The 13,919-nt window shown below is 32.9% G+C and overlaps 2 protein-coding genes across 7 annotated transcripts in view; one reads left to right on the top strand and one right to left on the bottom strand.

Annotated features, from left to right (window-relative positions):
* LOC127877681 (AP-5 complex subunit beta-1-like) overlaps nt 1–13,919 on the bottom strand; it is a 67,290-nt gene that overhangs the window by 46,116 nt on the left and 7,255 nt on the right. For 5 of the 6 annotated variants that reach the window (XR_008048523.1, XR_008048524.1, XR_008048525.1 and 2 more), the window contains exons 1-8: nt 13,248–13,385; nt 11,578–11,669; nt 10,205–10,331; nt 9,369–9,500; nt 8,690–8,802; nt 7,038–7,080; nt 6,147–6,305; nt 4,513–4,587 (exon numbers count right to left, since the gene is read on the bottom strand). Coding sequence is in view for 2 of the 6 variants with exons in the window: in XM_052423793.1 (XP_052279753.1) it covers nt 4,513–4,587; nt 6,147–6,305; nt 7,038–7,080; nt 8,690–8,802; nt 9,369–9,500; nt 10,205–10,331; nt 11,578–11,669; nt 13,248–13,355 (849 nt within the window). In the remaining 4 variants the exon portion in view is untranslated. Of the gene's footprint in view, nt 1–4,512; nt 4,588–6,146; nt 6,306–7,037; nt 7,081–8,689; nt 8,803–9,368; nt 9,501–10,204; nt 10,332–11,577; nt 11,670–13,247; nt 13,386–13,919 lie in introns of those variants that run through there. The other variant, XM_052423794.1, reaches the window with a different exon arrangement.
* Nucleotides 13,702–13,919, top strand: part of LOC127877678 (zinc finger protein 708-like) — a 55,590-nt gene continuing 55,372 nt past the window's right edge. Inside the window, exon 1 of the mRNA XM_052423781.1 lies at nt 13,702–13,787. The gene's annotated coding sequence lies outside the window, so the exon portion shown is untranslated. The remainder of the gene's footprint in view (nt 13,788–13,919) is intronic.

Here is a 13,919-nt window from a genome sequence, read left to right as displayed (position 1 = left end):
GCCAAGGTGATGAGCTAAAAAAAAATAAAATAATAATATGGGATACCCTCCTTTGCCTTAAACAGTGACAGAGAAATGACAGTGTCCCAACAAACTTCACCATAGCATTAAGGCTTGATAAAAATATTATACCTATGCCAACTTGCAGAACTTTTTTACAAACAATATTTCTAAAAATGTTTAGAGTAAGTGTTTGGGAACACCATTATTTTACAAATATTAATATGTAGAAATAAGCATTATGAAAAATTAGTAGACAATGATAAAACAGTGTCATATGTTGGTGAATTTTTAAATGTATTCATTTAAGTAAACCATAACCATTCTATTCATTAGAAGTATAAATTGTCCAGGGGACCATTTCTTAAAACTACGTACATTCAAAAATCATGCGTAAGTGCGAAACGTTCAGTTAGTAGCGTTTCTATAAACTTCGTAAAGTTATGTTTACTGCCTTTTTGCACTTAAAGTTACGTGTGCTCAAAGGCTCACGTAACTCAGTAATTTAGCGTAAATATGGCGGTGTATGCACCAATATTTTGGAGAACCGAACGTAGACTACGAAATCTACAAGCGCAACATCATTTTAGTTAATTTAAACCTTTATCTATATTAAGATCTTGGTAGGGTATGGGAAGATACTGTAACGGAAATCCTGCGTTGATTATGCAGGATCTATTGTGTACGATTGTACGATGAATGACAATTATACAGTAGTCAGTGCTAATATTAATTCAATTAATTTTAGCACAGATTACTGTATAATTGTCATTCATTGACACAGCAGTATAATATAAATGCAACTATTTACAAATACGTAGATTACTGTATACAATTTTAATTGATATGTCAACAGCGCTTCTTATAAATGTGTATACGGTTGTCACTTTATTGTTGAATTTGGCACATTTACAGTTTAACCAGGAGTTCTGCATCAAAATCCATTTCTTTGGAAATAATATCATGCATATATCATTTTGTCAAAACTGCGTAAAATAAAATATACTGTAGAGACTGTGAGATACAACCTGTCGACATGTTAGCTCAGTTGAGTTAGATTGGTCTTTGTCAGCTCTGGTACTACTTGAAAGTTCCCTGGGTACTCTTATGTATGCTACAATATAACCTGGGTACAGAAAATATACTTAAACATACCCAGGAATACTTAGGCTAAATCTGCTGTTGTTGGCTCTATGTTCAAATTAATAATGTTTCTGTTTACATTCTGTGAAGTGGCCTCCGCGATGATATTATCGAAACTCGTACTCAAAAAAGCATATTGAGTGAGGTTTTGTTCAAAGAGGATTTTGTTTCGTATTCGGAAGTGCGTTTGATGACATCAGATTTTAGGCAGGAATTAAACTCTGTACCCAGGGTACATTGAAGTGTACTTAAGAGTACCCCAGGTACTTTTAAGTAGTACGGGGCCAACAATGACCAATCAAGCTTCAGTTGTTTAAGCGCTGCAATTATTAACTGGAAGTAAAGGTCAAGGCTCACACACTTGGCTCACTTTGCGCAATGGTTATTGTAACAACTATAACTTAAGTTATCTGAATAGTAATAATCGCTAATTTTAAAGTAGGTTTGAAAAGTTTTCACTTATGAAGTAAATTTACTGAAAACATGTATTGAAATGTACCAAATATTTCATTTTATACAAAAACTGTCAAAACACTATGACTTTTAAACCAATGAGATAATTTTTTGGTAAGTTACAGTTGTAAGATGCGCAAAGTTGTATTTTTAGCGAGGCTGTTTTCGGAGAGAGAAAACCCGAGCTATTGTCATAGCCAGCTAGTTGTCCAACGTCCGCCCGTCCGCTGTAGGCAATGTGCTAAAACCTTAACATTTGGCTCTAAAATCAAAGTGTCATAAGAAGTTATTTAGAACCTTTTTTTTATAGGTGGTCACACAGATTCACAGAAAACTATCAACAATCAATTTTTTTTTCCAATATCTTTGAACACATTTCTTTAAACTCTATACTGTGTTTTTGTACATACTGTAATGTCCATTTATACCATTTAAAGTTCTATAATAATGCTGTAAACATTGCAAAACCCACTTTATTTTATATTATATTGTGTAAAGCAATGCTGCGAATTTTCTAAAAAAAATTACATTCAGTTATTTTATACCATTTTTTGTTGGGAAATATTAGAATAAGGTATACTGTCTTTGTTATTATAAGTAAATGTATTTTTTTAATGTTATTTTTTAAATCCATTAACTTGTACAAATGAATAAGAAACATAAAATAGACAATGTTTGTGTTGTGTAGAGCATTTACTACCATTGCAATCAAATAATTTAAATACCATTTTTGTTTCTTCACTTTTAACACCATAGTTATGCATAATATTCACATTAAGTTATTTGTCAAAAACATAACTTATAACACAATATAAATTCAAAAGAAGTTGTTTGTTTTGCACTAAATAAAGCTTTTTGCGGACATGTATGGTATCAGTGTAAGTGTTCAAAAATCAATTGATTTTTTTTTTTTAAAGATTTGAACTGAAAAAAACAACAGATTTAACATATTCTCATAATTATGTATCTTTCCCAAACACATGAAAAAACATTTGAATAGCACAATTTTTACTGATTTTTTTTTTAAATGTAATAGAAATTTAGTATCAAGTATATGGACACATATTTTTAATAGCATAATTATTAGGAACTTGCAAGAATAAATTGTGTCATCCTGACATGATTTAACCAGTAAAATTTAACTTCATAAAAATAGGAACATTTAAAAATGGTTTGCTTTCTCCCTGTGTTTTGTTCATATGTACATTAAGCCAGATGTGTAAAACTTTTCCATGAATTTAAATTGATGCATTAGTTTCCATTAGTGAATGGCATTATGTTAAAGTATATTATGAGTGACTGAACTTTTTCACAAATATTTCAGTCATTGTGTTGATAAAGCATGTAAAGTGATTCAGGTTTACACAAGTGCCCGCTTGTCAAATCAATTACCCCATACCAATGACCCAGGATGGATCCAATTTCTCAAATTTTGTATTTAGAACTAATCACAACTGGTACATACCCCGACATATATTTTACCAATCCATGCATTTTTTTTTAAATATTGAGCAAAAAATATAATATAATTATATATGTGAAGAAGCATACTTTATGATAATTGCAAATGCCTATTGTCTCAAATTAATAGAAGCATTCATGGTTAATGTTAATTTATCACAGAAAAAAGATTCTCATTTTAAATGAATTTATGAGTAAAAATCTGTTGTTGTTTTTTAAATATTTTGCACACAAGTATAAATATAAACATGGTTAAAACATGATGTTGATTGTTATAAAATTATCTAGAAGTGCGACCAGTGAATACAAGCTACAGAGTTTGTTAATTCTTCTAAAACCATACTGCACTACTGTACATTATCATTGATCAGAAATTTAAATTTAAAAAAATACTACCTTCTTTACAGAGGCCATTGCTGATGTTCTTCTCATTATAGGACATTCCATTTGTAATTCAGTGACGCACTAAACATAATCAAAGATACCCTTCCAGTAAATTGAATTCCTGTCAGGAAACTCCTTGATTATGTTTCTGTAAATTCAGATGTGTAAGCTACAATACACATGCCTGTCTTCTCAGTATTATCTTTCCGTTTTTTTTCCAGTTTGCTCCAGCAATTCCAGTTTGAAATATATCTGACTAACCTTCGTAAAAGATTTGTTTCAGTAAGAATCTTCTCTTCTGTTTTAACAAAGAGCATATCCAGCACAACAAAGAATGGCCACACTTAATTTTAAAAGAATCAAGAGATTGAACTTTTTTTACAGTTGACCCCTTTTTTCATCGCGATTTTGCAAACAAGGGAAACAACTTTGCTCTTTATAAGGTACTTCTTGAGGAAAAAATGTATAAATATTTAGTCTTCCGAAAGTTTGTTAGAGAAAGCAAATTAAATCTACTTTATGAATTTCTTCAAATGTTCTCTATAAGGTCCGCGCAATCACCAGACTTCTGTTTAGAGATTATTCAAACATAGCAACTAAGTTTTAAGCTACGTTCGGTTTATAGAAACGCACTTACGCATTCAGAAAAGCGTACATAACTTTATATGTACATACAATTTCGTCCATAAAGTAACGCATTGTACCAGAAACAGCCCCCAGGACTTTCTGAGATTGATGCCTAAGTGAATAAATGAAATGAAACTCCAACATGACCACTAAAGAGGGAATATTTAATCCTCTCACTGGGAAAATAGGGTTAAATGCAAGTGAAGTGTCATCACAGATTAATCTGTGCATTCTGCAAAGGCTAATCAGGGACAACACTTTCTGCTTTCATTGCATTTTTCATTTAAAGAAGTCTTTCTTTAGCAAAAAAACAATTAAGGCAGAAAGTGTCAATCCTGATTAGCCTGTTCCAACAGCACAGGATGATTTGGGTTGACTCTTTTTGCAGTTTCTCCTGAGCAAAGTTTTGGGGGCAGTGGACCAGTCTGGGTTTGCTGACCCCACCTGCAGGTATAGAGCCGTGTGGAAGACAATACAGCTCATGGTGGACATCTCGTGCAACATCAGCGACTTGAAGATCTGAAACAATACTTCAGTGACTAGATTATTTCAAACAAAACACTCTCAGCAAAGTCAAAAACCTTTATCTGGGTTTCAATACATATTTTCATTAAAGAACTCAACAATATTTAATTTCATCAGTGTATGAACTGTCAGGTAAATGACATTTCTTTTGCATTACCATTTAATTCAATTTTGAACACTCAACGATGATATAAGCTGTAATTTCAACTGTTCAAAGTGCCGCAGCTTAGCCCAAGACTTTGGAATGCTATTTCAGTTTTTGCCCAGGTTTCAGAAACACATGGCATTTTCGGCTAAATTAATCATACAGCATACATTTATTTTTTTAACACTGCAATTTTATAATATTATTGCATAATAAGGATACAAAAAGATTTTTCAATATTAAACATCAAACAACAAACAAATAGAAAGCCACATGGACAAGCATTAATTTATTTTAGCTTTAGGAAAAGCTTTACTTTAAACGTATAGAAACTCGTTGGTATGAAATTTTGTGGTTTAATAAAAAAGCAACTAATTTGTTGACACGTAATTTCGTGGATTTCAAATAAAAACAACTAATTCGTTGATACGTAATTTCGTGGATTTCAAATTTTCGGGGAACACTTACCGTCATAAAAATTAAACTTTTATTATAACAAACAGAGTAATAACAAAGCATAATCAGCAAATCTGTGTTGACAGCAAGACTTGAGGTTAATTTGCACTGAAGCATGAAAGTGTTGCCGATAATTGTCGATAAGAACGACAAAGCAGCGCACTTGTGAGTCCCCGCTCGCTAATTGCCATCAATGTTGTTTTGACAATATTTGCAATTCTCAGAGCAATCAGTCCTCTAGCAACAATTGAGTAATAAGGTCCCCAAAATACATGTGTGAAAACCGTTATGGCACTAACATTTTCAATTCCGAAATATTTTAATTAGTCAAGATATTGTGTAATGTGAAGTAACTGAAGTGAAGTAACTAGTACAAAAACAACAAATATCTCGAATAACCGACAACAACAAAAAATGTCGGAAATGACATTCAGAAATGACCAATTTTAGGACTAAAAATGTATACATAATTGTTGGTACTTGAATTCATAGTTCAGCGGACCAACAAAATCCACGAAACTTCGTACCACACGGAATTTAATGGTTTTACAGTATATAATCTCATAATGACTTATAAATCAATCATGTAATGCCTTTTGGGAGACATGAATCAAATGCCCTCTACTTGAACAAAACATGTCATTTAAGCCTTGAAATAGAAAGGCTAATCACAAATGAGTCTCTGTATCAATAAATGCAGAGGGCATAAAAAGCACCATCCATCTATCAATATTGGATTCAAAGTCACTGCCAAGATACTGCCAAATATTATTTCTTTTTGCTTTTACTTGTTTTGTTTTTAAGTAGAAAATACAAGCACCTCACTACTTTTTCAAAACAGAAGATGAACGTGTTTTCAATGAATTATCTATTGTTCAGAATCTTTGTGGTGCGTTATGAAACATATATTTTCATAATCTGATACATAATTAAGAGCAATAGACCAGCCTACAATTGGGGAGAGATCCGTTGAGGTCTTGATAAGATTGGAGAGTGTATGGATGACCCTGAAGGTTGCTGAGCGGGTAAACATGGGCACGTTCTCCACAAGGTAGGATACGGTCTGCCTCATGTCAGTAACATCCGCACTAAACTGCCTCTGAACTTTACCCTGCAAGCATCAAAACTTATTACATCCAGGCACAGTTGCTTGAAACTTAAATTGGCTATTGAAGTTAATTGTCTCTGTAAACTTCAGGTGATTGTGTTATTAATTTAAGGAACAACATGATGATCTATTATACGAAAATTATTTGAGTATACATTTTTTACAAGAAAAACATGTACCAGGGTATTAAAAGGTTAACAATTAACTTACATAAATAACTTGATTCAAAGGTTAATGGACCTTACCCAAATTGAGCAACTCAGCCCAGTCTTAATGAATAAGTGAATTCTTTACAAAAACTTGTGAAGAGCCCAAACTAATTATGTTTCCAGTATTAAGAATGTATAAGTGAATGAATGCCACTGTGAATGATAATTGATGCAATTGATTTTATTGAACAATGAATGAGTCCACATTAAATACAGAACATGATATGTGCAACAGAAGACATTTTGAAAAGAAGCATCTCTACAATTACATGTATATCCCTTTTTTGCATGCTGGGAAATTTGTCGTCTGCTAAAATGTCGTCTGCTGAATTTCTTAAATTAGCATTTTCTTCTATTTTTTTTGCAGAATACTATAAGAATAGCAAACAGTTTGGATCCGGATGAGGCGCCACGTTCTGGATCCAAACTGTTTGCAAAGGCCTTCAAAATTCGGTTCCAGCACTGAAAGAGATATGTCATGAAAGTCAAGAAGATCATACATTCAACTATTAGGTTTTCATCTCACCTTGCTTCTAACAACTGGTGACATTGGATTCTCCTTAGTTATTCTGCAAGGAAATATACATTTCAATTTCATTATATTATCATAGGGGATGGGCATTAATCCTGAAATCATAATTAAATATGTGATTTTCCTCATTTGAATATATGCAAATATTCAATTTATGAACCCATAGATTCAAATATTCTCATTTGACATTAATTTGATTAATAGACAAACCAATCTCAAGACGTCAATGTAATAAACTGTTTGCCATCCACAATATGGAAGGTAAACTTATATTCCACAGTTGCATGTAATTAAACTACAAATTGAACCATTAAAAAAAACACATACATTAAATAAATTCTAAATATGTCTCTCCATATTTTAAAATTCACCAGACAGGAAACAAAATGTTTGATTTGCAAAATATCAAGAGAACTATACATGGACAACGTCACATCATCCATAGAGAAATAATGGAAAGCGTCGGCTAATTGTTTGACAATTAAAAACTTGGTAGTGCATAAAAATAAGATATCTTTAAATTTGTTCATAGCATAAAAGACCACCATTAGATAACCAAAGCTAGAAAGATGTGCAGTTTTCTCTTTCACAAATTACACATTGCACCTAAACTAAAAGTTACTCGCAGAAAGGTCATAACATAATTTCTACATGGACAATGTATCATTAGTCTCCAATAACACATACAATTAATGAAAGAGTTTGTCAACTTAGTTGATGATTATAATCACTTAGTGACTGCTGATAATTGTTATAATTTGAAGGTATTGGTCTCATTGGAACTCCTTTGGCTTTTTAACATGCCGACTGCAAAATGCAGATGCTTTTGTCATAGGAATCAATAAAGGGACTATTTCTGTGTAGTTGATTGCATGTAATTCTAACTCTCATTGATGCATGGACTCAGAAAGGCATCTTGGTGGGGTGCAAACTGACAGACGATTTTCAAGCAAAACACATCCATACCTACCTGAATGCTAATTATCAAAACCATTAACTTGTAAATTGACAGTTGTTTTCAAATTATCAAAACATAGACTAATTCAGAACAGTAACTGTTACATAACATTATGTAATTACTTACTTCTGTGTTTATGCAGAATATATTTTCTATAAAAATGAACATTTAAATTGGAATTTTGCATATATTTGAATTAATGATTTACCGGTTTACCTTTCCTTATTATTTGTATACATCTGCATGGTCTGGTCAGGAGCTGCCCTGTGCTCGATTGAGATCACAAAATCTTGCGTGACTTAACAGCAGACTGCATAGATCCTGACGAGACTGTAGGGATGCACAGCTGGCCGCATATGGCATAAGACCAATTTTTTTGTGATGTGGCCCAAAAGATAACCAGACCTTAACCCATTTATGCCTAATGGACTCTCCCATCCTTCTAAATTGGATCAATTTATTTCCAAAATTAGGGATGTATAGTATATTTATTTCTATATTTAGAATATTTCTTACAGAAATTCCTTTAAGCAAACAGTGCAGACCAAGATGAGACGCCGCATCATGCAGAGTCTCATCTGGGTTACGCTGTTTGCCAAGGCCTTTTTTCTAGACGCTAGGCATAAATGGATTAAGGTCAGTAAAGGTTTAAGGACTTTTTCAGGCAAAGGACCTAAGTAATACCTACTTTACAAAAGATTCCATGAGTCTGGAAGTGAGGAGACAATAGTCCTGGAACATGTGAGATCGCTCCTGTCTGCAGCACTGCACCAGCTCCTCATAGTAACCAAGCACCACACCCTGGTCATTAAATAGAGAAAAAAATATCAATTTTTAGTACATGTGTATGTTAAAATATGAATGTTTGAACAGGAAATGTGTAGCTAAATTATGTAAATAGATAAAAATTATTTAATTAAACATGTCATGGTAACAGGGTGACATGATTGACATTCATAGTAGACATCACTATCTATGAATTAATACTTAAACTTAAAAATACCATGCTTTTATTCAATCTTTTTGATAAAGAGACCTAGTTTTTTATGCAAAAATTCTTCATGTTAATTTTTTTAATGTGGCTTCTAGTGTGAAACTAGCTTTAACATAATGACACAAGACAGACAGCGCCAGACTAACAAAATAGCTCAACTTAAGCATTTTGTTGTCAAATGAGCTTGAAACAATTAATTTTATCTGAATGATAAAAAATATGGATTTCATGAAACAAATTATCCTAAAAAAATGTAGGTCAAATTTTTCATTTAAATTGCTTAAACAAAGGATTGAGAGCTTTTGTCAAACTTTTCTATTGTCTTCACAAAATAAATAAGACTGGGTTCCTATACAACCCCAATCTCACGTACAGGAGATGTCTCCTCCAAGAGCAGCAGTGACTGACAGGCACATGAGCGCAGATTCTCGCTGCCCAGCTGGTTCACACGGGAGGTAACTATAGCAACCAGCTCCTTCACTAGCAAGTCACACAGGTCACTCTCCTACAACAATATTACACTTGGAGGTCAGTATGACTAATAAAAATAGATATGAGATGCGCTCTAAGAAAAAGGGGTTTAATGCGTGTTTGTAAAGTGTTGTCCAAGATAAGCCTGTTCAGTACGCACAGGCTAATCAGGGAGACACATTGCCCTTTTATGGTATTTTTTGTTTAATGGAAGACTCTTCCAGACAAAGTCCAGTTTAGGAGGAATGTGTCAACCCTGATCAGTCAGAGAAAACTGCATAGGCTTATCTGGGACGACAGTTTATACACCCGCAACAAACACCCTTTTCTCAGAGCCGGTCTCATATACTGTTGTCGACAACATAAAACTGAACAGTTTTGTGAATACCTTAACAAACAACAGTAAAACAAATTGGGACACGTAGGTATTATTCACAAAATTATTTTAAATATAGTACAGGCAATAATTCTAAGCACTGCAATCTATGATTACTTCACATTACATGTAATAGTGTTCTCCTTTTTTTCAGAAGAATTCAGATCACTAACATCTCTTATCTTTAATTACACAATTCAGTTGTAACATATCTATCACATTTCAAGACTTCAAAATCTCTGACAGAACACAACCCTTAAAACAATTGAGAAACTTAGTATTATCTCAATATTGAATTTTTTTCCATTCACTATAAAAATAATATTGCTTGAAAGAAGATTTGATCACAAAACGTGTGTTACCAGCTGATTCATCTGTATGATTAGACTGGTACATGTTGTTAGCAGCTGGCACACAAAGTGGCTGGCTTCTGACTTGTCCTGGGCCTGATGGTAAACATCGAGGAGTGACGTTACCACCTGATCCACACTATAAAAGTAACAATGATAATGTTTAATTTTCCATGGATTTCTGGTAAGAGCAGTGCCTAGTACATGTGCTTCTCACGTCTGCAACCCGGGTTCAAGTCCTGTTTCGGTGCATGTGAGTTTGGTAGGTGGTCACCATACTGGACAAGTGGGTTTTCTCTGGGAAATCCGGTTTTCCCCCACAGCATAAGATCACACCAAAATTAAATAACTTTCAGTAATAACTAAATAGCTGGAAAATGCAGCTTTTATTCAAAATTCATCCCAATTTTTGTGTGTCTAGTAAGCAAAATTAGGTAGGAGCCCTGGGACACATTCCAGGTCTTCACATAATGCATGATCTGGTCTGGAAGGAACTCATAAACTTCAAAACACACACACGCACACATTGAATTTCCAATAAAACATACAAAGATATGTTTTTCTTTATTAGAAAATATACAAAGTTTTTTACTTTATAGAAGTATATTCATGTTGATTTAAAAAACATTTACTAGTATTTTGTCTCATTTTAATACAAAAGTTCATATATTTCATAGCATTCCCTGTTATGGTTACAGACAAAAACTGCACAAAAACTACCGGTAGTTGGCCAATACGTGTTTTATATTTAAGTGGTACAAAGAAGCATCGACCCTTTACCACTTAGATACATATTTTGACGCATTTGCAGTATCTTAGAAAGTAATGTTTAATTAAAGACCTTTCTTACTAGATTCAAGTTTTTAAGGCTTCATTTCCAAACCTTAGATGCTGATTAGCAGCAAACAGCATAAAACCTGAACAGACTGTGAGTTACTCACAGGCTGTTCTGGTTTTATGCTGTTTGCAAAAGTCATTTTCACTTTGCTTCTTATAGGGGAAAGGTTTAAGAGAAATATAGTTTTGCAATTGGTCAATTAAAAAATATCAAGAGATGTAGGCCTTATCCTGGTCATTTGATTATAGGGAATTTGTTCATGCAAAAAGTACACTAATTTGGAAAAAAAGTTAAAAAACTAATTTAATTAAATATAACTTTATAAAAATTCAAATTAGAACAACAAAATCATATCAATTATAGTAATATGCTTGATTAGATGTAATTAAATTTTTGTATAGATGCAATTATTAATAGACACTTCTTTCTAAAAAGGTAAGCTTTTTATAATTTCAGTTTGAGAATGAGTCTGTTTGAAGGACCTGTACATACTCCAGGAACAGGCCCGTTATGAACATGATAAGTCATCACAGATAAATGCAGTTACCTCTCACTTGAAATTCCCAGGTGTCCATATTCTTCAAGAGCCACCAGTATTTCAAACTTGTCAACCAATTTTTCTGAGTCATCATACATAATCTAAACAAAAGAGAATGTTGAGGTGAGTTTGTATTGCAACAAATTAAACTGAAGGCATAATGTAGCTCTAACCAAGTCATAATGTAGTATTACATAGTCAATTGCATAGCTTAACATTTAAGAATGGTTGTTTTATTTAATCAGTCAGTAGTAACCAATTATTCATGTTCACATGCTTAGTATGTGTATGCCCAATGTGACAAATCAGTCCTAAACTTAATTGAAAAAAAAAATCTGTCAAGGACAATAAATTTGATGAAAACAATAAAGTTTATATTTTCAAAATGTTTCATAACAAGATACATCAACTTATTTTCTAATACAGTCGATTGGTGTATAGCGGATTTTAGTGAGTAACGGATAGCTTAAACGTTTTCTGCAAAATACTTTTATTTATGTTAAGATTTATAGTTTTCTATGAATTGAATACAAAAAGCCCATCATTGTTAAGTCGATTCATGTTTTTGTTGACGTGTGTCAATGTTTACAACTGTTTCTTTTTTCGAAAGCAAAACAAGGTCACGTTATGTATGCACCGTTTTTGTGACAACAGGAAAAGTGCAGACGAATGGTTTCTTGAATTTTGCAGATTTTGTTAGGTAAACATAATGTTCATTGATGTAATATTTTAGTATTATGTGTCCTTTACAAAAGTATGCGTACCATATAAAATAAGCATGAAAGCTGCAACTCGGGATTTAGTGAATAACGGACATGTGGTGACCCATATTCAGGAATGTGGGGATTGTCTCAAAATAAATATAAACTCAATTGAAGTTGTCCAATACACATGCGGTTAGCGTGTGGCTATGATATAAATTAGCGAGAACATCATATTTAATGAAAAATAATCAAAATTATAACGAAAAATAGATTTCTCTGAAAACATATTTTTCACTATCAAATCTATATATATAACAAGGTACTCAACTCAAAATGACCCGAATATAGGGTGTATCGCTTTGAACAGCCATTACTTCATCAATTGTGCAGCAATTTCCATGAACTTGGTCTTATTAAACGCAGAAATGTATTTCCTTTCTGTAAATGTACACATATTGCAATTAGTTTTTACAAATGCTGTGTCAAATTTCAGGAAATAACACGATACACATGTAATCCAATAAAGACCTAAGCAATCCGGTAATGGCTGAATCAGTGTAAACAAATAATATTATTTCAGAAATTTAAAACCGCTGGGGTGTCTTCAATAGGAAAGAAATGTGTCTATCTATGTTTAATGGTTGAATTACTGAATGCATGGTGTTTACGTTGAAATGAGACTCGAAGTCCTTAGCTATACGTTATACACCGATCGACTGTACTCCCCTAATTCCTGATTTTTTACAAATACATTGTTTACTGGACTGCCCTATATGGAAATCTTCAATTACATTTGCCCTCATTAACATTGTTTGATATTTCGAGGATACCAAATCAATACAATACTAGACGCCTTAAAAATCTCATCATATGATATCCGAAATGTTACATTCGAACTAATAATACAATATCGCCAAATAACCCAAACCATAAACAAGGCATAATTTATCAAGATTTGACATATTGCAAACATACACGTATGAGGTCTAGGGCAAAGAATTCATCCTTAAATCTCTTGACAATGCTCCCTTTCTTTTTCTCAGCTCTAAATTCACGAATAATTTCATTTCCTGATTTCTCCATACTAAGACTGTTATTGTTGGTGTAGCGTAGCCTTCGTAGCGGCTTACAGTCAAAACGGCCCCAGGTCATATCGGTCCCTAGTCAAAACGACCCAAAAGTTTGTCATGACGTCCCCATAATTGGTCAAAACAGTCCCACTTTGGTCAAACGGCCTAAAAGTCAGTTTTAAAGCTGGTTTATGCGAGTCATATTAAATAAAATAATTTATAAGAAATGAACAGAATGCAACTCAGGTTTGTTAAGCACATTTTAACAGGGAAATATGTAGTTTATTGGAATGTATCCCACAAAGTAATTGTGTTAAAGTAATCTCCCTTGTGACAGCATTTGTCATATATTTAATTCGTTTCGTGTAATTAGTATTAATTGGATTCAAACGATTATTTTACAACTAGCATCGTGTCATTGCATATGACTGAATGAACACAAAAGGTATTGAATTTTATTATTTAAATTATATTTGAACATATTTACAATCAAATTGATTGCAGATATATTATATTTATGCTTTCCCGTCGCCAAAAAAAAAAATTAAGGTAGTGCACCTCTAATGATTTCCCGCGA

The sequence above is a fragment of the Dreissena polymorpha genome, chromosome 4, assembly GCF_020536995.1.
Source record: "Dreissena polymorpha isolate Duluth1 chromosome 4, UMN_Dpol_1.0, whole genome shotgun sequence".
In the NCBI taxonomy this organism is placed as follows: domain Eukaryota; kingdom Metazoa; phylum Mollusca; class Bivalvia; order Myida; family Dreissenidae; genus Dreissena; species Dreissena polymorpha.
The sequence above is the reverse complement of the archived record's forward strand: the minus strand, read 5'-3'. Positions and strand labels throughout refer to the sequence as shown.